Consider the following 21,804-nt stretch of genomic DNA (forward strand, 5'->3'; position numbering starts at 1 on the left):
CTCTATTATACCATTTCATTATGGAAATACTGCTCTTTTTGTTAATACATCATTATTATATTTATTATTAACACATCATTATATTATTTTTAGATAAATACACCCAAATAAAATGGATAGATTTCTCAAAAAGAAGCGTGATATTGAAGAATCTGACTCTGGAAGTGAGTGAAAGTTAAGTGTAAATAAAATAGGACTTGAAGGCTGACGGGCAGAATTTAATTCATAGCATTTTCCATCACTTAACACTAAATAATACGATTGGATTAGAAACTCATTCATGGAAGCTTCAAGTGATTTTTGCTTAATATTAACAGAAGAAGAACTGGCAGCTATATTCACTGATCTTGGATTGATGATTAAACATAAGGAATTGTCTCTTGAAGCCTTTTGGATTTCTATAAAAGAAGAATATGTGGCAATATATAAAAAAGCTTTGAACATTTTACTACAATTTTCAACATCCTATTTATGTGAAAGAATTTTCTACCCTCAACACAATTAAGAGTAAAAAGAGAGGAATTCTTCAATGTATTGATGAGGAAATGAGAGTTTGGCTTTCAAATATATGCCCAAACATTGAAGAAATCGCTAGGACAAATTAGGCTCATGTTTCTCATAAACACAAGAATGAAAAAACACATTCGTGCTGGGATCTGCCAAATTTACTAAATCTTACTAAGAATGTATTTATGTATATAAAAAGATAACTTTTTTGTCAATTTTTTATTTTTTAACCCCTCTTTTTTACAAATTCTAAAAAGCATAACTCAAAAAATCTAACATAGGCCTGACCTGTGGTGGCGCAGTGGATAAAGCATCGACCTGGAATGCTGAGGTTGCCGGTTCAAAACCCTGGGCTTGCCTGGTCAAGGCACATATGGGAGTTGAAGCTTCCTGCTCCTCCCCCCCTTCTCTCTCTCTCCCCTCTAAAATGAATAAATAAAAATAATTTTAAAAAAATCTAAGATAAACAGTTTTTTAATGTCAGAATAAATTTAATTTTATCGTAATTTATTTTAATTACCATAAAAGCACACTTGGACTTTATTTTTTTCTTTAATATTTGATTTAATTATTATACCATATTTCTCAGAAATTTGTATATAGTGTGCCTACAATTATTTGTAGGATTTTAAATGCATCCCAACTTCAAAAAGTTTGAGAATCACTGCTCTAAGTAGAGAGACAGAATAGTATAAAATTTATAACAGTGTATGTATGGTAGGTGGCCTTCAAAGAGGGCACCCAGTGATTCCAGACTTCTGGTATTCACTCCTGTGTCAGTCAGGGTTCTCTGGAAAAACAGACCAATAGGACGCACTTATTTTTCTTCCCTCCCTCCCTCTTCCTTCCCTTCCCCTTCCTCTCTCCCTCCCTCCCTCCCCTCCTCCCTTCCTTCCTTCCTTCCTTTCTCTCTTTCTTCCTTCCTTTTCTACTTTTCATTTACCTATACAGACATAAAAAGATTATAAGGAATTGGCTCATGGGATTATGAAGACTGGCAAGTCCCAAGCCCTGCAAGGTGAGTCAGCAAATAGGAAGCTGAGAAGAGCCAATGCTACCCCACCAGTATGTGTGAAGAGCCAATAGCATAGTTCCAGTTCAAGGATGTCAAACTTGAGGTCTAGGAAGAGCCAATGTTTCTGCTTGAGTCTGAATGTAGGAAGAAGCCAGTGTCCTAGTCTGAAGGCTATTAGGCAGGAAGAATTCACTCTTCCTTGGAGGAAGTCAGTCTTTTTGTAATATTCAGGACTTCAAGGGAGTGGAGGAGGCCCACCCACATTAGGAAGGGGAATCTAGTTTTACTCAGTCTATTGATTTAAATGTTAATCTCATCCAAAAACACTCACAGAAAAACAGAGAATAATGTTTGACCAAATATCTGGACATCCCATGGCCCAGTCAAGGTGACATGTAAAATGAAACACCATGAGACTCTAGTGTAATCTCCTTTTGGGTGTGGGCCAAACCTAGTGACGTGCTTTTAATGATGAGGCGATGGCAAAAATGGTGAAGTATTCCTAAGATTGAAATATAAGACTGACTTCCGTCTCATTCACACTCCTCTCTTGCTCTCTCACTTGCTCACTAGGATAAAGCCAGTGGCCACACTGTGAGTGGCTCAGTGGTGAGCCCCATGTGGGCAGCCTCAGGCCAACAGCCAGCAAGGAAGTGAGGTCCTCGGTCTAACAGCCCGAGAGAAAGTGAGTCCTGCCAGTGACCACTGAGGGAGGTTGGAAGTGGATCCACCTTGAGTCCAGGCATAAGGTGACTGACCGCCCAGCCCACAGCTTGACAGCAGCCTTGTGAGTGATTAGAGCTGTTGGATTTCTGACCCACAGAAACTGAGATAATAAATGTTTGCTGCTTTAAGCAGCAGAGTTTTGGGGTCATTTGTTACATAGCAATAGATAACTTTCACAGAGTGTGTAAATGAACTGAAAGGTAGTACGGATGCAAACAAACAACATAAATCAAGGGAGAAAGAAATTTAAACTCTACTTATAAGAAAGATGTTGTTGGGCTCTGATGGAAGAAAAGCTGTCTTCTTACCTGAATTTGTCTTCCACTTTCTTTATTTCACTCTCAAGAGGAGGTCAGCTGTTGGAGGATGAGGGGATTAGGACCCCTTTGCCAGAGTAGCAGGCTGCGCAGACAGGCCCCTTCCAGAATAAAGGCCAGGGCTTCTCTGCTCATCCCTCTTCTCCCCTGTGAAGTGAGGTGCCTGGAGGCCCCTCCCACAGGAGCACCCTGTGCCTGTGTGCCCTCCTCCCATTCTCCCAGCAGGACTGGGCAGATGGCCTAGAGCTCCTCGCTAGACACTGGATCAAACTTTCTTGCCCTACTGGTTCTTCTCACTGGCAGAGGTTCGCTAGCCTTCTTTGCATAGCTGGGACAAGATTCAATATTTGGATTCAGGCCCAAGATAGAAGTAGACAGAGGCCTTCGGGTCTGCTTCTCATTCTGGTCTCCCTGGCAACCTGATGTGTGAGGGCCCAGTCAGTGCACTAGCACTCTTCACTGCCGCTTTAAAATGAAAGCTCTAGCAAGTAATTGCTGTCTCCTTCCCCTGGTGTCATAGGGCGGGTCATTGTGTGAGGGTGCATACACCTCTCTCAGGAATGACAGGAGGACAGGGATCAAGGACAGGGTAAGATTCAGGGATTCCTGGATATGCCAGCCAATGTTTCCTTAATGGTACCCCAACTCATCATTTCCTGGCATGAACCGAGGTCAAGGACACTGGCAGTCCACAATGCAATGGGGTGGGTACTATGGTTTGGGGAAGTAAGGTCCAGGGTGCTGTCTGCTAAGAAATGACCCTCTATTGTGAATTGGCCTAGGATTAGACATATAAATGGGCCAATATAGGCTTTAAGAAGAAAACAGTCATTACTTTAGACTTGACCTTTTTCTTGGTTTTATTTTTCCTTTTTCCTCTTCTTGCCTTTCTGAGAAAGGTAAGCTCTGAGGGTCAAGGTTAAGTATGGGTCTGAGGAAAGTATACAGACATCACACACCTCTCTCTTTCTCTCTCTCTCCCACTAGAGTTCTCAGGTTCACACGTGCCCCACATTCTGGGACAGAGTCCCCACAGCAGGGTTTGGAGGGTATTGGTCAAATAAGTTTTTAAATATGACATATACGTTTGCTCATTTTGGGTGTGGGAGACAGGCTGTAAGCTGGCAAAGTTATTATAGCCTAAGTCTTAGTTTTAAGACTAAGCCTTTGCCCACACCCTTGACTGTTGCCTGATAGGGGGTGGTGCACTCTTATGAGGAATCCCATTTATGCCTCAGATAAGTGACTTTGTATCATAGACTTCCTTATTTGTATATTGAATTAAAGGTTTTGATTTCTACACTATAAAATGGGGACAGACCAGGGGCTCCCTCTCAGTTCCTGCTATCACCAATGCAGGGGCCTCCCTGATCCCTTCCCCTTCATGGGAAAAGCAGGTTTTCTGCTTTTTCCCTTGGCTTCCCTTGTGGCTTGCCTGTCTTGGTGAGACACCAATAAACAGAATGGCCCACTGCTGGGCAGTGTAAAGCCAGGAGCCGCCATTGTGGCCATTCACATGCAGGTTCGCATTGGATTCGGATAGTTGGTAAAGAAACAACGGAGCCAAAAACTGGTGGGCCATCATCTTTAATCCTAGCTTGCACCCAGCGGGCAAGTAAAAACACATACTGGGCTCCAAAACCCACTCATTCAGTGCTCACAAAGCTACTGACTTATCCAAGTTTCCTAGAATCAAAGGTTTCTAGCTCACCAGACTTATTCACCTCTGTTCCCCATCTCCTTCCTTCTCCCTGCACAAACTCTGCACAAACTGGCTTCTCACTCAACACTCCACCATCTCGGCTGCTTTCCCCTGGCCCCCTCCATGTGGCCCTTCTCTGCTCTCCTAATGCTAATCTCAGGAACCGAGAGAGCAAGCTCCCGTTCTGCCCCACTTTATAGTGCAGAAATCAAAACCTTTAATCCAATATACAAAATAGGAAAGTCTCTAATACAAAGTCACGTATCTGAGGCATGATGGGACTGTACCACCCCACATCAAAAAGGGTAAGAAAGGCTTAGTCCTAAAACCAAGCCCCAGGCAACAAGGACCCTGCCTGCCCACAGCCCGCCCCCAACACACATTAGTATCACTTGGGTGATGGGCTTCCATGTGGGCAGCACCATCTTTAACAAAGTGAGCATAATATATTTTATCTGCTCAACAATCCACCCCTATGGTCACTTTTCTACCCACAATCTACACCACTGGCATCCCTGTGCAAGGAAATTAGGCATATTACACAAATTACAACAACATGACAAATTATATAATTTCAAGAATTACAAAAGTACACTTCACCAGTCTCTGAGCACTTTGCCAAAAGTGCAAAATGTCCTTGGCCTTCTTTCTAGCCATGGGAAAAGCTTCCCGGGGCAGGGGAGTGCTTCCAGCAAAGCCACCCCCCACTCCCATCAGGGTATTTCACATTGTCCAAAATCCATAAGTCCATCCAACAAAGGAGCCAGTGCCCACTCCAGTTGTAGTCCAGGAAATCAGTCCATCACATGGGAGAACAGCCACCCCCCTCATCCCTGCTATCCTGGCAGGTCTTACACTGTCCCAAAGAGGAGCACGAGGCAATGGCAGTCAGCATTTCAACCTCTGCTCTGGAGAGCATGATGGCATCCACCCCTATATCCCAAAATCGCAGACCTACCAGGACCATAGTAGGTGCTGCTTCTAGCTGGGCTCTCATCTTCTGGAGTCTGCGGATTGCAACTCCAGCCCGATTCTTCTCATCCTCCAAGGAGGAACTGAAAACACCAGCTCCTGCTGCCGGGCTTGGGCTTGAGTCCTGGGCTGCTGCCGGGCTCAAGTCCCGGGCTGCTGTTGCCTTCTGCTCTGCAGACCTTGCAGCTCCAGCTCTGGCCTCAGCCCCAGCCTCCTGCTGCTGCTGGCTCTCCACAACGTCCAGGGCAATCTGCAACTCACGAACCTGTGATTCCTCCTCCAGCAGTTACTGTATTTCCAAGTGAATCTCACGAACCTGGTCGGCCTCCTCCGGTGCTTGCTTCAGCTCCAGGGTCAGCATCTCTTTCTCCCACATTTGCTCCAGCTCCTTCCACTGCCCGATTTGCAGGTCCTGGGCAGCCTCTTACACAGAGCTCTTGGTTTCCTCACGCATGGCTATAAGAGTCAGCCAGCCTATGGTCCCCAAAAGGACAGCCATGGGGAACCATAACAGCAGCCAGTCCTCTACTCCACCGCTTAAAGGTGGTGGTGGCTCCATACTGATCTGTATCGAATCCTGCCACAGACTACGCCAAATGTAAAGCCAGGAGCCGCCATCATGACCATTCACATGCAGGTTTGCATTGGATTCGAACAGTTGGTAAAGAAACAACGGAGCCAAAAACTGGTGGGCCGTCATCTTTAATCCTAGCTTGTACCTGGCAGGCAAGTAAAAATACACACTGGGCTCCAAAACCCACTCATTCAGTGCTCACAAAGCTACTGACTTATCCAAGTTTCCTAGAATCAAAGGTTTCTAGCTCACCAGATTTATTCACCTCTGTTCTCCATCTCCTTCCTCCTCTCTGCACAAACTCTGCACAAACTGGCTTCTCCCTCAGCACTCCACCATCTTGGTTGCTTCTCCTGGCCTCCTCCACGTGGCCTTCTCTGCTCTCTGCTCTCCTCTCTAATGCTAATCTCAGGAACTGAGAGAGCAAGCTTCCGGTCTGCCCCACTTTATAGTGCAGAAATCAAAACCTTTAATCCAATATACAAAATAGGAAAGTCTCTAATACAAAGTCACTTATCTGAGGCATGATGGGATTGTACCACCCCACATCAAAAAGGGTGGGAAAGGCTTAGTCCTAAAACCAAGCCCCAGGTTACAAGGATCCTGCCTGCTCACAGCCCACCCCCAACACACATTAATATAATCACGCCCATCCCAAGCAAGAAGGGCAACCAATAACATCACCTGGGTGACGGGCTTCCACGTGGGCAGCATCATCTTTAACAAAGTGAGCATAATACATTTTATCTGCCCAACACCAAGATTTGAGATGTATTATTGTTGGGCAGATAAAATGTATTATGCTCACTTTGTTAAAAATGGCGCTGCCCACATGAGGCCGTCGCCCAGGTGATATTAATGTGTGTTGAGAATCCTGGTAGCCTGGGGCTTGGTTTTGGGATTAAGCCTTTCCCACCCTTTTTGATGTGGGGCGGTACAATCCAATCATACCTCAGAGAAGTGACTTTGTATTAGAGACTTCCCTATTTTGTATATTGGATTAAAGGTTTAGAATCTACACTATAAAATGGGGGCAGAATAAGGGCTTGCTCTCTTGGTTCCTGGGATGATTAGCATGAGAGAGCAGAGGGAGCAGAGCAGAGAGCAGAAAGAGGCCATGTGGCCAGGAGAAGCAGCCAAGATGGCAGAGTGCTGAGTGAGATGCCAGTTTGTGTAGAGTTTGTGTAGGGAGAAGGAAGGAGATGGGAAACTGAGGAGAATAAGTCTGGTGAGCTAGAAACCTTTGATTCTAGGAAACTCGGATAAGTCAGTGGCTTTGTGAGCACTGAACGTGAGTGGGTTTTGGAGCCCAATGTGTGTTTTTGCCTTGCCCGCCGGGTGCAAGCTAGGATTAAAGATGACGGCCCATCAGTTTTTGGGTCCGTTGTTTCTTTACCGACTGTCTGAATCCAATGCGAACCTGCATGGGCCGGGCGGCTGCTGTGATGGTAGCCCTGGCCCTGGCTTCTGGCTCTACAATTACGCACTTTTCCAAACTTACTTGACTCTAGAATCATTTCCTGCAAAACATCTCATGGTATAAGACCTCTTAGAATGCACTTGGAATAAAACTTATTTGAAGAAATAATGTCCAGGAGCTGGCACATCCCATGGGCAGTTCTCCTTCTGGAACCTGGCCCCCCGTTGCCTTTGGTTCACACTTTGTGTTGGTCAAAATAAGTTTATAAATATGATATATATGTTTGCTCGCTTATAATTTGCATTGTGTGTGGGGAACAGGCTGTAAGCAGGCCGGGTTGTTATAGCCTGAGGCTTAGTTTTAAGACTAAACTTTTCCCCACACCCTTGACCATTGCTTGATGTAGGGTGGTGCACTCTCGTGAGGAATCCCATTATGCCTCAGGTAAGTGACTTTGTATCAGAGACTTCCTTGTTTGTATATTGGATTAAAGGTTTTGATTACTAAAGTGGGGCAGACCAGGAGCTTGCTCACTCTTGGTTCCTGAGTTTAGCATTAGAGAGGAGAACAGAGGGAGCAGAGCAGAGAAAGGCCACATGGAGGAGAGGAGAGGCAGACAAGATGGTGGAGTTTTGAAGGAGAAGCCAGTTTGTGCAGAGTTTGTGCAGAGAGAAGGAGAAGGGGAACAGAGGTGAAAAAGGCTGGTGAGGTACAAACCTTTGATTCTAGAAAACTCTGGTAAATCAGTGGCTTTGGGATCCCTGAATGGAAAGGGAAGTGTTTTCCCACTGTGTGGATTAAAGGTAATGGCCCACCAGTTATTGGCTCCGTTGTTTCATTACTGACTGAATCAAATGCAAACCTGCACGGGTCAGGCGGCTGTGATAGTGGCCGTGGCTACTGGCTTTACACTTTATTTGTTGTCTTACTCAGATTTTGTGATTCTCTTCATGGAAATGCCACTTGTCCTTCCAGTAATAGTGTATAATTTCTAGGTTTTTGTAGTTCCTCAATAAACAATGATTTATTTCAATTACTCTAAATACATGTGAATCGCCCCTTATATGAGCATCTTAGAAAATGCTTTCCAATCCTGATATTTTAAACTAAAAATTTCACTAAAACCTAAAAATGTCTAATCTTTAACTATAGGCAAGGACCCAGGATTTATTCTTCAGTGTAGTATCTGATAGGTTGCTCTGACCTCAGCTTTGCCACTGTCCCCAAACTAGCTCAGTGCCCCCAGTGTCCACCCTCCAGGAGCTAGCCCCTTGCAGATTCTGTTGTTAGCCTAACAGTACCTTAGGAAGCAGATACACTCTTTAATAGCAGAACCCTGGAGCTCTGTTGTATTGCCATCCACCTCCACCCATCATACAGATGCCTCGAATTCCCAGAACGGAAGAGCTCAGGATGGTGATGCTGGCTTTGCAAAACAGAGCCAGCAGCAGTCTCTGTGGGCTGTGCCCAAGACTTTGGTTTGGCCTGTGTTACTCGAGTACTGGCATGCAAAAGTTGAAAAGGTACAAATGGATTATTCCTTGCCAGTAGGTTAATTCATATCTGCTTGAGATAAAGGGAAAGGCAAGGAGATAGGACTAGTGCTATAGACTGACATGTTTGACTCCCTTCAACATTCATGTTGAAACCTAATCCACAGTGTGATGGTATTAGGAGGGGTGGCTTCTGGACATTGACTAGATCATGAGGGTGGAGCCCCCGTGACGGGATTAGTGTCCTCATGAAAGGGACCTCAGAGAACTACCCTCTCCCTTCTACCAAGTGAGGTTACAGTGAGAAATCAGCAGTCTGCAACCTGGAAATGGGCCCTGACCAGACACCAAATCTGCCCCAGTCTTAATTATGGACTTCCCAGCTTCCAGAAGTATGAGTTGTGTTTGTTGAATAGTGTTGGTCAAATAAGTTTGTAAATATGATATATATGTTTGCTCGCTTGTGACTTATAATGGGTGTGGGTGACAGGCTATAAGCAGGCCAGGTTGTTGTAGCCTGAGGTTTGGTTTTGGGACTAAGCTTTTCCCCACACCCTTGACTGATTGTATGATCTGGGTGGTGCACTCTCATGAGGAATCCAATTATGCCTTGGATAAGTGACTTTGTATCGGAGACTTCCTTGTTTGTATATTGGATTAAGGGATTTTGGTTTTCTACACTATAAAGTGGGACAGACCAGGAGCTTGGACACACAGTTCCTGCTATCACAATTGCAGGGGCTCCCCTGATCCCTTACCCTTCATGGGAAGAGCTGGTTTTCTGCTTTTCCCTTGTCTTCTTTTGTGGTTTGCCTGTCTTGGTGAGACACCAATAAATAGGATGGCCCCCATCCTCTGACTCCGCCATTTCTTTGTCTGCCCGAATCCAATGGGAACCTGCATGTGAATGGCCACGATGGCGGCTCCTGGCCTTACAAATAGCCACCTAGTCTATGGTATTTTGTTACAGCAGGCAGAATGGGCAAAGACAATGAAGAGGTCTCTCACATCATGGATTATGTATATGTGCAAGCCTGTGTCAAATGTAGGAGGAACCCTCAGTAAGTAAGAGCTGAATGAACCTGGAATGAGGGAGCCCCATTTCACTAAAAGAATTAACAGTGAGGAAAAGGTGATTTCAAGTAAGAAGCTTGGGTCTGCCCCTTACCTCTGCCATTTCATTAGTTGAATGACCTTCGGTAATTTGTTTTTAGTACTTAGAACCAGTTTCTCATGAGTAACACGGAGTTATTCATCCTTCTACTTATCTCGATGTGTATCTGCATGTGTGTATGTGCATAGAAAAATGTTTGGAATGATTCACAAATGTTAAACATGGTTGTTCTGGGGATTTAGGAATTAGGTGGCTTTTCCTTTCATACTTTGTATTTTTCACTAATAGCTAATTTTTTTAGGGTCAAATATAAGTTATCTCAAATATTGCCATTGTAAAAATTGTAATCATATGATAGAATAAAATATTTGATGCTTTTGAGGTTTTAAATGGGAGAATCTTATACAATTCCCATAAACCAACTATCATCACTTATTTCTTTTTTCCTAACTTGTGTTAAACTAAAAGACTTTTTAGCTTCTTATCCACTATTATTATAACTCTTGGAGGAATTCTCATACAGTAACATAAAGAGTGTTGCTCTAAGAAAATATCAAAACAAATATCACATCACCTTTCTGGAAGAGCAAAAATAAAAAGCCTAATATTTCAAAGGGGGAAAATCTCCCAGAAAATAAAGCCCATTTAGTTAATATTAAAAAATGTAAAACCAGTTTAAATTACTCATTTAACAAATGAAGTGTCGCATTTTTATTCATATTTATATGGAAAGATGGATATTTGAAATTAAGAAACAAATAAAAGGTCAGCAGCTTTTTTAGAGAGTATTTAACAATTTTCTCTGCTTTACAGTTCCCAGAGGTCAGATGGGTTCCAAATTGGTCGCCCTTTATTCCTTCTGCCATTTACATGTCCATTCTACAAGCCATAAACTATGAAACTTGGGAGAGTTTCAAAATACTATTTTTTAGTCCCAAAGAAATTCTCCCAATTGAAATTAGAATTTGATCAATTTACGTGCTTGACAAATGCTTCAAATGAGAATATAAAGCTAACCGTAGATATTTATCCATTATACCAAAATATAGGCACATTTTCCTTAAATATTTGAGATTCTGTCTACAATGCGTCTGTTATATTCAGTCAAATTATTATTACATTCTAAAAACAACACAGCTTCTAAACTGGTGGAATGTTGCCAGGGGATTTCAACAGAATCTGAAGGCTACATAACTAACAGGCATAGTTTAAATTGGCTTAGGGAATGAATGGGCTCCTTATCAGAGCAGCTGAAGCTGTAACAATTAACAGCATATAATCTACTAACCTCCCTTCTTTTAATTATTATGTTTTTTTAAAGACTTTATTTATTCATTTTAGAGAGGAGAGAGAGAGAGAGAGAGAGAGAGAGAGAGAGAGAGAAGGGGGAGGAGCAGGAAGCATCAACTCCTAAGTGCCTTGACCAGGCAAGCCCAAGGTTTCAAACCAGCTACCTCAGCGTTCCATGTCGATGACGTTTTTTCCACTGCTCCACCACAGGTCAAGCAACCTCCATTTTTATATGATCATTTCTCAATTTTATTCAGCTTGAATACTTCCATATAAAGCATTAAATTCATTTGGTGGTAATTCCTAGTTGTTTTTGTATTATATTAACTGTATTTCAATCACGAACATGTACAAAACCAAATAAAATCCAGAAGAAATTTCATTAAATAAATTTATTTGTTAAAATAATTTAACTCCAAATACAACTGCTGAATTTACATTGTTATTACTACAATTCATGTTTTAATTGAAATGTCAAGGTTTAACAACTGACATTGTTACAAAACAATAAACTGTTTTTCAATTTTAAATGGTCAGTTGTATTAGAGCTCAACAATTTACTGTGAACTATATTTATCTCTTGGAAACCCCAAATCAATAATGAAAAGTCTGTTTTCAAAACCCACTGCAGTCATTCTTGAAACCCTGATCAAGGTTTAATAGATGCACAATGGCATGTTAATTAAAAAAAAAAACACCCCAAAACCCCCTAGTCTTTACCACTTGATTGGCTAAGGAGACAATTAAAGCTTACCCAGTGCTAACACAAAACTACTGAGAACAAAAAACTAAAAAACAAAAACAAAATAAGCACTTTCATATTCACATATAAAAAGACACATTCCCACTGGACAACTCTTGAAAACAAATAGCAGACATTCTTAGGCAACATTTTTTATATAGAAAAGCAAATACAGTATCAGTAGTTTTACCACAGACAAGCGATGGCAACTGCAGTGATTAGAGTGTGAAGTTCAGTCCTAATTCTACAAAGCAAAGGAGAAAACCATCAAAGCACCTTTCAATAGTTTAAGATTTTATGTAATACTTTTGACCAGATGCTGGCTTGTTTTGTGTAAGTTGAAAAATGAAAAGCATCAGTTACCATCGCTACCACAGCTTACAAGAACCAAAAGAAGTTGCAACGTAAAAAGAAAAAAAGCTTTAACAAATGCCACCTCTATATAAAAATGAGACAAAACAAAAAACCTTATCGTAATTGCTTAAAAAAAAAAAAAAGTGGGTCTTTGGATCAAACCATAATATTTAAGGCATGTTAGAAAAACTTCCACTTACCTAGCTGCTAGTCTGATCAGGGCATAAAATAATAGTGACACAAGGTCATCACCTCTTTTCTGTAGCCACTATTATTTCATGTGCCAACAAATTTAACCTTCCTGTTCTTAAGCTTTTTATTAACATCTCAACAAACACATTCATTCAAGCTGAATTATACTCATACCAGATGAAATACCAACAGTAAAAGCACACAAGGGTTTCCCCGTTTCTGGATGTCTTTGATGCTTTGTCACTAAATATGTAGGAAACACTGTGATCATGTAACCAAGTCAGTTATTATTATCATCTCTACAGTAAAAGCCCACCTATTGTCTGACACAAACACTTCTAACTAAAACCTCAATTTTTAGATAGTTTTTTCACCTTATATTTTACCACACCAGTCATATTATTATTAAAGTTTTTTCTTGTCTGCATAGCAATCCATTATGTAAAACTGTAAAATCTTTACAGATGTTTCTAGAATGTAATTAGTGGTCATAAATTACTATTGAATGTGGAATTCAAAAAACCAGAATCATTCTGAGAAGTTAGAGGCTTCAAAATTTAGCCAATTTTCTAACAAATATTTCCATTTTAGTATATAAATCATAATCCTTAATCTTTGATTTCTCTACATGCTGAGTCAAATCAACTTTTACACAGTGAAATTTGTTTCAATATAACCAGTTAAAACGTTTTGTCCTATAAACAAGGTGCTTCATCATTGGGATTTATAAAAGACCTATACTGAAGAATGCAAATGTTCACAATTCAAAGACTTTTGACAACCATGGCCTGGTTTTACCCATCTATCTGTTTTCTCATCTATGAGAAGTTACTATCCACCATTTTTCCTATTCTTTAAGCTTAATGCCAGTTTATTAAACACTCGGGGGGCTACCAATGATTTCAATGATATATAACAAACACAAGTAATATTTTAAAAAAGGTATTTTTGATACACTATATTCTGCAGCATGGATTCTCAGTATAGGCAATTATCTCTGACTTGTGCCAAATCCTTAGGAACAATAAACATACATGCATACACAAACATACACTATTCTCCCACTTACACACATAAGACCAGAGGTTACTTGCACAAGAGTGTGAAATCAGCAAAATGTGGGGCAGTATGCAGATCACAGGCTCAGTGATATTGCAGTTCTGAAGGCCAAATTTATTTCCAGAGAATCAGCTCAAGGTACTCTCTTCGGCATTTATAACTCTGAAGTTAGTTACAAACCCTTCTACACCAGATTGTAAAACTTATGTGTAGGTTTTTCCTGTGCCATTAGTCATGCAAATGGTAAATACTTCACAACTATGAAAACCAGAAGAGTTAGAGCTTGAGCACCTTTTCAAAACAAAGTATTCTCTAGCTTTATTTGCCACTTCAGTAATCAGGGAAAAATTGTTATATGAAAATCTTTATATAATGCTCCAGGAAAATTAAAGAGAAAAGATTTTTTTGTCCCTTCCCTTCCACTCTATAATTTGTTCTATTTTTAAGCCCAAATTATTTCCCATAATTATTCAACCTTTTTAAATGCCTGCAATAAAGCTCTGCTACAGCAAACTTGATTTTGAAAGCAGGTTAACCAAGAATCATACCAAAACCATAGCCCTTAAAGGCAAGAAGGAATCTGCTGTTTTACCAAATGTAAAAATGCAAGATACTTGTACTGTCCTGTGAGGTTTCTGCACATGGGAACATGTGGACGCAACATGGCTTCATTTTCCTTACATGATGGGACTAATCTACTTCTAGACGTTTCCTGTTAGTAAGGCTGGGCAATCTCTTTGCATCACAGTTGCTTCCTTCTTGTTCAGTAATACAATAGACCACACCTGCTTGGTTAACAGAGATGGCTTTTGGGTTTTAATTCAGATCAAACCCTTGTCACAGCCTCCATTTTCTGTGGCAAAGCAGGTGATTTTACACATTCTTAAACCAGATTGCATTTTTACACAACCTGTTTTGACTTTTGCTCTATCAAGGATTGATGCAGGAGTTAGTTCTGTTACAAGTTAGGATAACATCTACAATGAAGCATCAATTTTGAAGAACAAATGTGTCAGCTGAGCAGAGAATCCCTGTGATGCTGTTGGCAGGGCAGCTGTCACCTTACTTGGTGGAATACACTGGTTAGAAGCACTACCTCCATTCCTGCAAGTCAGCACTCTCATAGGAAAATATTTCTCCTTTACTCATTATTTTAAAGAAGATAAAATATTTTAATTGTAGTGGTCATAGGAATTCTTCTGATTTCTCTCACATGATTATTTTAAATTATACAACAGTTGCTTCGGTCCACTCAGCGACAATGCCACGTAGTTTTCAAAGATCACTGTGTAGATAGACTGGCTATGCCTCAAAGTTGCAGGAGCGTATAAGAGACTGTGGACAATGGTGAAAACCATAGTTGCTGAACCCAAATGTTATTCAGAGATATCAACGGACAATCACTGCTGAATTCTGAATAAGGGCTGCTATTTCACTGTAGATTCACACCAGACATCCTGCAAACTCTGCAGTTGAGCAGATGAGGTTTGTATCGTCCATGATGTTGGGCAAATCCTGGCCGGGAAAACCATTTTTGAACGCTATTGTATGTTACATGCAGAACAGCACGGGTCATCTTTGTCAGGCTGTGCCGCATAGTTCATTTGCCTCACAATTTCTGCAAAGAGTTCGTCCACCATCGTTTTACTTTTAGCAGAAGTCTCCATGAAGGGGCAGCCCCACTCTTCAGCAAGGGCTCTGCCTTCAATGGATGACACTTCTCTTTCACTTTCCAGGTCCACTTTGTTCCCAACCAAGATGACTGGCACTTTCTCATACCTATGAGAGAATAAACAAAACACACGTATTGTAGAAGTTAGCACAAAGTTCAACAGGTAAAATGTATTTTCTCTTTTTTCACTATATTCTACTACAAATATTCTCTTTAGCTGCATGGAAAAATATTTGCCCCATTGGCTTGACATCTACCTGAGGGCATTTAGAAGCTGCTCCCATAGCAGATCAAAAAATGGGTTTTTCAAAATGATGTTTTTAATTATTCGATTATACATTCTTTAAGGAATGCTGTCCCCCCGGGAGTATGCCCACACCTTTCTTCCTCTCAGACGTGCATCTCTGACCCTCCAGAGTCCCCAGGAGACTTGCCACTAGGCAAGCAATGGGCAGCTCGTCCTGGGCTAACTCCCTCCCCTGAACCTGTCTCCAAGACCCCTCTTTTCTGATTTTCTAGTGACTCACAGCAGCCCCGTCGTGGCTTACTTCTTAACTGGAATGTTTCTAGACAGCCAAAGCAGCCTTGCCTACTCTCTCCTGTCGCCTCTTCTATCCTTGGCCTTACCGTGTTTCATTGTCCCCAGCTTTAATAACTGTACTCTCAAAAAAAAAAAAAAAATCAATTTACCTTTCCAGATATACTTGAAAAATTATTCTCAGAATAAATCCTCTTAGATAGATTAATTTAAACTTTTTTCATTATACGAGATGCTTACTCAAAATTTCAGTTGATGCGGTAACAGCCCTACTGAGTAAGCCATTTATAATTGTCAACATTTTACTATGATCTGTAATATACAAAATTGATCATGTTCTAATAGTTCCTAAATAAGAAAAAAAGCTGATAGAAATCATTAGGATGGAAACCATCAAATGAAGCCACACTGCATCCCTTAAAACTGCTAGACATTAGCCCGTTGAAAGATAATCACGGTTCTTTTCAAGGATTAAGCATCTCTGACAAGGATTAAGCAGTTAGATCATTAGCTTTATTTGATGTTATCTCTTTTTTTCCTTCTGAACTAAAATAGGTGTGCTAGAGATGAAATGTTTGTGTCCACCACATATTCAAATGTTGAAACTTCATTCCCTATATAGTCATATTCAGGTCAGGCCTTTGGGAGTCACGAGGTCACGAGGGTAGAGCCCTCATGAATGGTGTTAGTGCCTTTGTAAAAAACACCCTTGCCTCCACAGCCAGGTAAGGATACAGGGAAAAGACAGCAGTCTATGAACTAGGGAAGTGGCCCTTACCACACACTGAATCTACCAGAGCTTCGGTCTTGGGCTTTCCAGCCTCCAGAACCGTGAGAAATAAATTTCTGCTGTTTAAGTAACCTAATCTATGATATTTTTGTTACAGCAGCCAAACTGGACTCAGATAAGGTGTCTCTGAATGAATGTGTTTGGTAAAAGCTAAACTAATAAAGATAACAAATGATATGAAAAGAACAAAGCAAAAAGATTGAAAATATCTTTGGAATCTAAAGATGATTCCACAGTGGTTACTCACTGTTTAAAAAATACATGGTGCTACTTTGCAGGTTTATTTACTATTCTTATTTATGTTGGTTCTAAGAAATGTTGATAATATATTTTCATAAGGCTATCAATTTTACTTTAAACATCATTTTACAAGCATTTTGTGATTTTTAGTACAAATCAATTGTGTATGTGTGTGTATGCATGAATACTTTCCCCTAAGCAGAATGCATTTCCAATTAATAAGAGAAGTAGGTCTTGGCCAGTTGGCTCAGCGGTAGAGCATCGGCCCAGTGTGTGGAAGCCCTGGGTTTGATTCCTGGTCAGTGCACACAGGAGAAGTGCCCATCTGCTTCTCCACCCTTCCCCATGTCCTTTCTCTCTGTCTCTATCTTCCCCTCCCACAGCCAAGGCTCCATTGGAGCAAAGTTGGCCTGGGCACTGAGGATGGCTCTATGGCCTCTGCCTCAGGTGCTAGAATGGCTCCAGCCGCAAAGGAGCAATGCCCCAGAGGGGCAGAGCATCGCCCTCTGGTGGGCATGCCAGGTGTATCCTGGAAGGGTGCATGCAGGAATCTGTCTACTTCCCCACTTCTAACTTCGAAGAAATACAAAAAAAAAAAAAAAAAGTAAACTGCAAAATTACACATAAGTGATAAATGTGACTGGACATAACTAATCTGTTAGAAGAAAAAACTACTACATAGTCAAGACTTTACTGAGGCAGGAGTTATGCAGAATTCTTATCATTCAGGAAAAATTGGCAGGTAGTTAATGTTAGCAATAATACTTTACAATTTCATCATACTTTCAAGATGGTTCTCTCCACATGCCCCGCCATGTAAAGCAAACTGTATTCCCAACAGAGTCTATTTCTTCCTTTGGCTCTAGATCAAATCGAGAGTGGTTTCAACCTGAGGTATAGTCGAGGCAGTGTGCTATGTAGCACTCTGAAATGGAAAAATAATTTAAAAATGAGTGTGGAGAACAACATCCAAAGTAAAATCTAAAATTTGGATATTATCATCTTGCAGAAAATAGATTTGGACAACTCCAATCAAAGAACATCATATACATTTACTGTGTATCAACTGTATCTGTGCTCTCTGGCCTTAGCTCACACAGATGTTCTGAGCATATGACACAAGGGTTTTACACATTTTCTAGGGCTCCTACACACAATCAGTTGTGTGTACTCCTTGGACTCTGGGCGGACAAATGGCAATGAGAATGAAGCTGCATTACAAACCCTATACATCAGCTGCTTTGCACACAAGCCCTCTTGACCTGCTAACAGCGCAGCTTTGCAGGGAGCTAACACTGCCAGTCGTGTCAGGATGATATCAGTTTGAATCTGTTTTATTTGCAGAGATATACAACTCCATTTCATTTCTCTTATGAGAAAAATATACTTTGTTTGGCAGTGAAGTAAAGTAAACATTAATACAATTCAGACTCTGGCTAGAAAGCTCAGTTGGTTAGAGCCTCATCCCAGTACAAGGTTGCAGGTTCAATCCCCAATCAGGGCACGTAACTGGAATGTTTCTAGATAGCCAAAGCAGCCCTGCCTACTCTCTCCTGTCGCCTCTTCTATCCTTGGCCTTACCGTGTTCCATTGTTGATACAGGAATCAACCAATGAGTGCATAAATAAGTGAAATAACAAATCACTCTCTAACATCAAGAAATTTAAAAAAAGACAATTTAGTAAAATGTATTGGTTGAATTTAACTAAGTTAAAAATGAATTTCAAACCTGTGTTTGAACCAAGAATCTAAATAAATTTTACAAAGATGCTCAAAAGGGCAAGAAAACACTGCAAACATAGGTTTGCATTTAATAATTGTTAAACAAAGATGGCAATTTAGTCAAAATCAGAGAACCTGTCCATAATACACTAACCAAACTCAGTGGTCTTTTCTAAAACCAAGATGCTCAAGATGCTAGAGAAATTCAGATTCATATCTTCAGAAAACTTTAAAAGACTGAATAAGATCTTCAGGAAGAAATGATATTATGTACTTTTAGAATACCAGTCAGCGATACATTTTTGTCCCTGTCTGTTAACACTAAAATGGGAAACAGTAGAAAAGATATAAAGTAGGATATGGAAGCTCAGTTTTCAGTCCAGCCACTGAGAGGCTGCAAGCCGAAGCAAGATCTCTATTTCACTTCCTTGTCAGTCAAAAAGGGAATAAGAATATCGGTTTCCCCTTAACACAAAAGGTTGCTGAAAAGGTTAAAGGAGATGACGCAGGAAAATGTGAAGTATTAGATAAATGTAGGATGGTGTTCCTTCTTCTTCTGTAGAGACCACAGCTTCAGTAAGACAAGAAGCAGGAGAAACTGATCAGGGAGAGGAGCTTCTGAGGAGGAGCAAACCAAGTCAGGGTGTGGTGTGGTACAGGCACAAACAGGCAAAATATTGAATAGATGGAGTCAAAAGGAATAAAGCAGCCACCTGTCGTCAGCCTATCCATTCTCTAGTCCCGAGCTGAGTATCACATTATTGAGAACTTTATTTTCCAAACAGGGATACCTGTGGGGAAGGGAATCTAGGGAGGCTTTGGGTTGGGATGATGGAATAGGTCCTAAATGTGGAGGTAAGATTTGGAGAGACCTGGACGCTCCTTAAGGAAGATGAGTGAGGAGACGGGAAGATGCGAAGTGTTGTGTTGACAAAAGTGTTTTTGAGAAAAGTGATCTTGCAGTGGCACAGTGGATAGAATGTCAGACTGGGACACGAAGACCCACTTTTGAAACCCCGAGGTCGCAGTCTTGAGCGCAGGTCATCCGGCTTGAGTGCAGGCTCAGCAGCTTGAGCATGGGGTCACTGGCTTGAGCATGGGGTCACTGCCTTGAGCGTGGGATCCTAGACATGACTTGATGGTCACTGTCTTGAGCCCAAGGTCACTGGATTGAGCAAGGGGTCACTTGCTCTGTTGTAGCCACCCAGTCAAGGCACATATGAGAAAGCAGTCAATGAACAACTAAAGGAGCTGCAACAAAGAATTGATGTTTCTCATCTCTCTCCCTTCCCGTCTGTCCCTATCTGTCCCTCTCTCTGTCTCAAAAAAAAGAAAAGAAAATTGTATCTTTTGTTATAGCATGGATGGACCTGGAGATTATTATGCTAAGTAAAATAAACCAGGCAGAGAAAGACAGGTACCATATGATTTCACTCATATGTGGAATCTAACAAACAAAATAAACAAACAAAATAGAAACAAACTCATAGACACAGAGAAGAGACTGACAGGTGTCAGAGGGGAGAGGGGTTGGAGAGCTAGGTGAAAAAGGTAAAGAGATGAAGTAAAAACAACTATATAAGTAAAAAAACAGATAGACAACGGCATGGTGATTGCCAGAGGGCAAAGGGGGTGGGAGGTGGAAGAGAGCAAAGGGGGTGGGGGGGTGGAAGAGGGCAAAGGGGGTGGGGGGTGGAAGAGGGCAAAGGGGGTGGGGGGGGTGGAAGAGGGCAAAGGGAGTGGGGGGTGGGAGAGGGCAAAGGGGGTGGGAGTGAAAGAGGGCAAAGAGAGTGGGGGTGGTGGGAGAGGGCAAAGGGGGTGGGGGGTGGAAGAGGGCAAAGGGGGTGGGGGGGTGGAAGAGGGCAAAGGGGGTGGGGGGGTGGAAGAGGGCAAAGGGGGTGGGGGGGTGGAAGAGGGCAAAGGGGGTGGGGGGTGGGAGAGGGCAAAGGGGGTAGGGGGTGGAAGAGGGCAAAGGGAGTGGGGGGTGGGAGAGGGCAAAGGGGGTGGGGGTGAAAGAGGGCAAAGGGAGTGGGGGGTGGGAGAGGGCAAAGGGGGTGGGGGGGGTGGGAGAGGGCAAAGGGGGTGGGGGGTGGAAGAGGGCAAAGGGGGACACATGGTAGTAGAAAGAGACTTGACTTTGGTGGGGGAGCGAATGATGCCTTGTGCAGATGATGTGTTACAAAGTTGCACACTTGAAACCTGTATGATTTTATTAACCATGTCACCTCAATAAATTCAATTAAAAAAGGAAAATAATTTAAAATAATAAAAATAAAAGGGACAGAGAAAGAAAACATGAAACAGCCAGCCCAAGTACTCTCGCTGCAGAACTGCCTCCAGCTAGTTCTGTGAATTTAGAAAATTAACTTAATTTCTTGTTTCTTAAACTATAAAATGAATTGGACTACAGAATTTCTAATATGTTCTTAAACTCTGAAGTTAAACATCAGAACAGACATAGTGGGTCACTCCCATAATCAACACATACCCTTCACCGGGTAAATGCCCAGAGCTCAGCACTGCTCTAAGGACATCCATCAGGCTGATCCTTACAGGAGAGATGGAAGGGCACAGCAGGAGGAAGGCGAAAAAGTAGGCGAGAACCTCATCAGATTCCGTGGGGCCAGGACACCAAGCAGCAGAGATTCTCAACTCTACAAACAGAGCAGTTACTGCCAACATGCTGACTCACAGGCAGAAAGCATTCAGGACTTAGGCAGTTCCATTTCACTGACAACACTGTTCAAATACAAAAATGGGGGGTGGTTTTAACTATGTGAATACTGAAGGCACTATTGAAAACTGCCTGTTGCTGCATAAATAGTAATAAACAATCACGTATCATATATTTATTAATCTACTTAACACATAGTTATTTGGTAAGAGCCTACTATGTGCTAGATACTATTCTAGGCACTGACAATATTTCAATAAATGAAACAAAGATATCTGCCCTCCCAATAAACAGTAAATTATAGGTTTACTGCAAAGTGTTAAGTGCAATGGGAAAAAGAAAACACGAGATCAGCAAGGGGCCTATGGGCACAGGTTCAATTTAAAATGGTATGATCAGGGTAGGCTGGGAAGGTGGCATGAGAGCAAAGATGTGAAAAGAGTAAGAGAGTCTGCCAGGCAAGAACCTGTGGGAAGAGTAGTTCAGGCAAGATGTACTAGACAATGTGAAAGCAGTGGCAGTGGGCATGGTGGTTTAAGAAAGAGCAAATAGCCTGTCCGCTGGATAACCTCCTGTAACCTCTATAGCCAAAAACCTTGCAGTGTGGGAAACTTGCTCATTTGAGGTTAACAAGAACTTAGAAATCTGGGTAGCAGTGGTAGCCTCGAAGACAGATGATGACAGGGCCAAC

The 21,804-nt window shown here is 41.7% G+C and overlaps 1 protein-coding gene across 1 annotated transcript in view; it reads right to left on the reverse strand.

Annotated features, from left to right (window-relative positions):
• Nucleotides 1-11,507: 11,507 nt before the first annotated feature.
• The window catches only part of RAP2A (RAP2A, member of RAS oncogene family), a 44,231-nt gene continuing 33,934 nt past the window's right edge, over nt 11,508-21,804 (reverse strand). The window contains exon 2 of the mRNA XM_066235646.1: nt 11,508-15,256. Coding sequence (XP_066091743.1) covers nt 15,019-15,256 — 238 coding nt within the window. The 3' untranslated portion in view covers nt 11,508-15,018. The remainder of the gene's footprint in view (nt 15,257-21,804) is intronic.

This window comes from Saccopteryx bilineata, chromosome 6, assembly GCF_036850765.1.
Source record: "Saccopteryx bilineata isolate mSacBil1 chromosome 6, mSacBil1_pri_phased_curated, whole genome shotgun sequence".
Lineage (NCBI taxonomy): Eukaryota > Metazoa > Chordata > Mammalia > Chiroptera > Emballonuridae > Saccopteryx > Saccopteryx bilineata.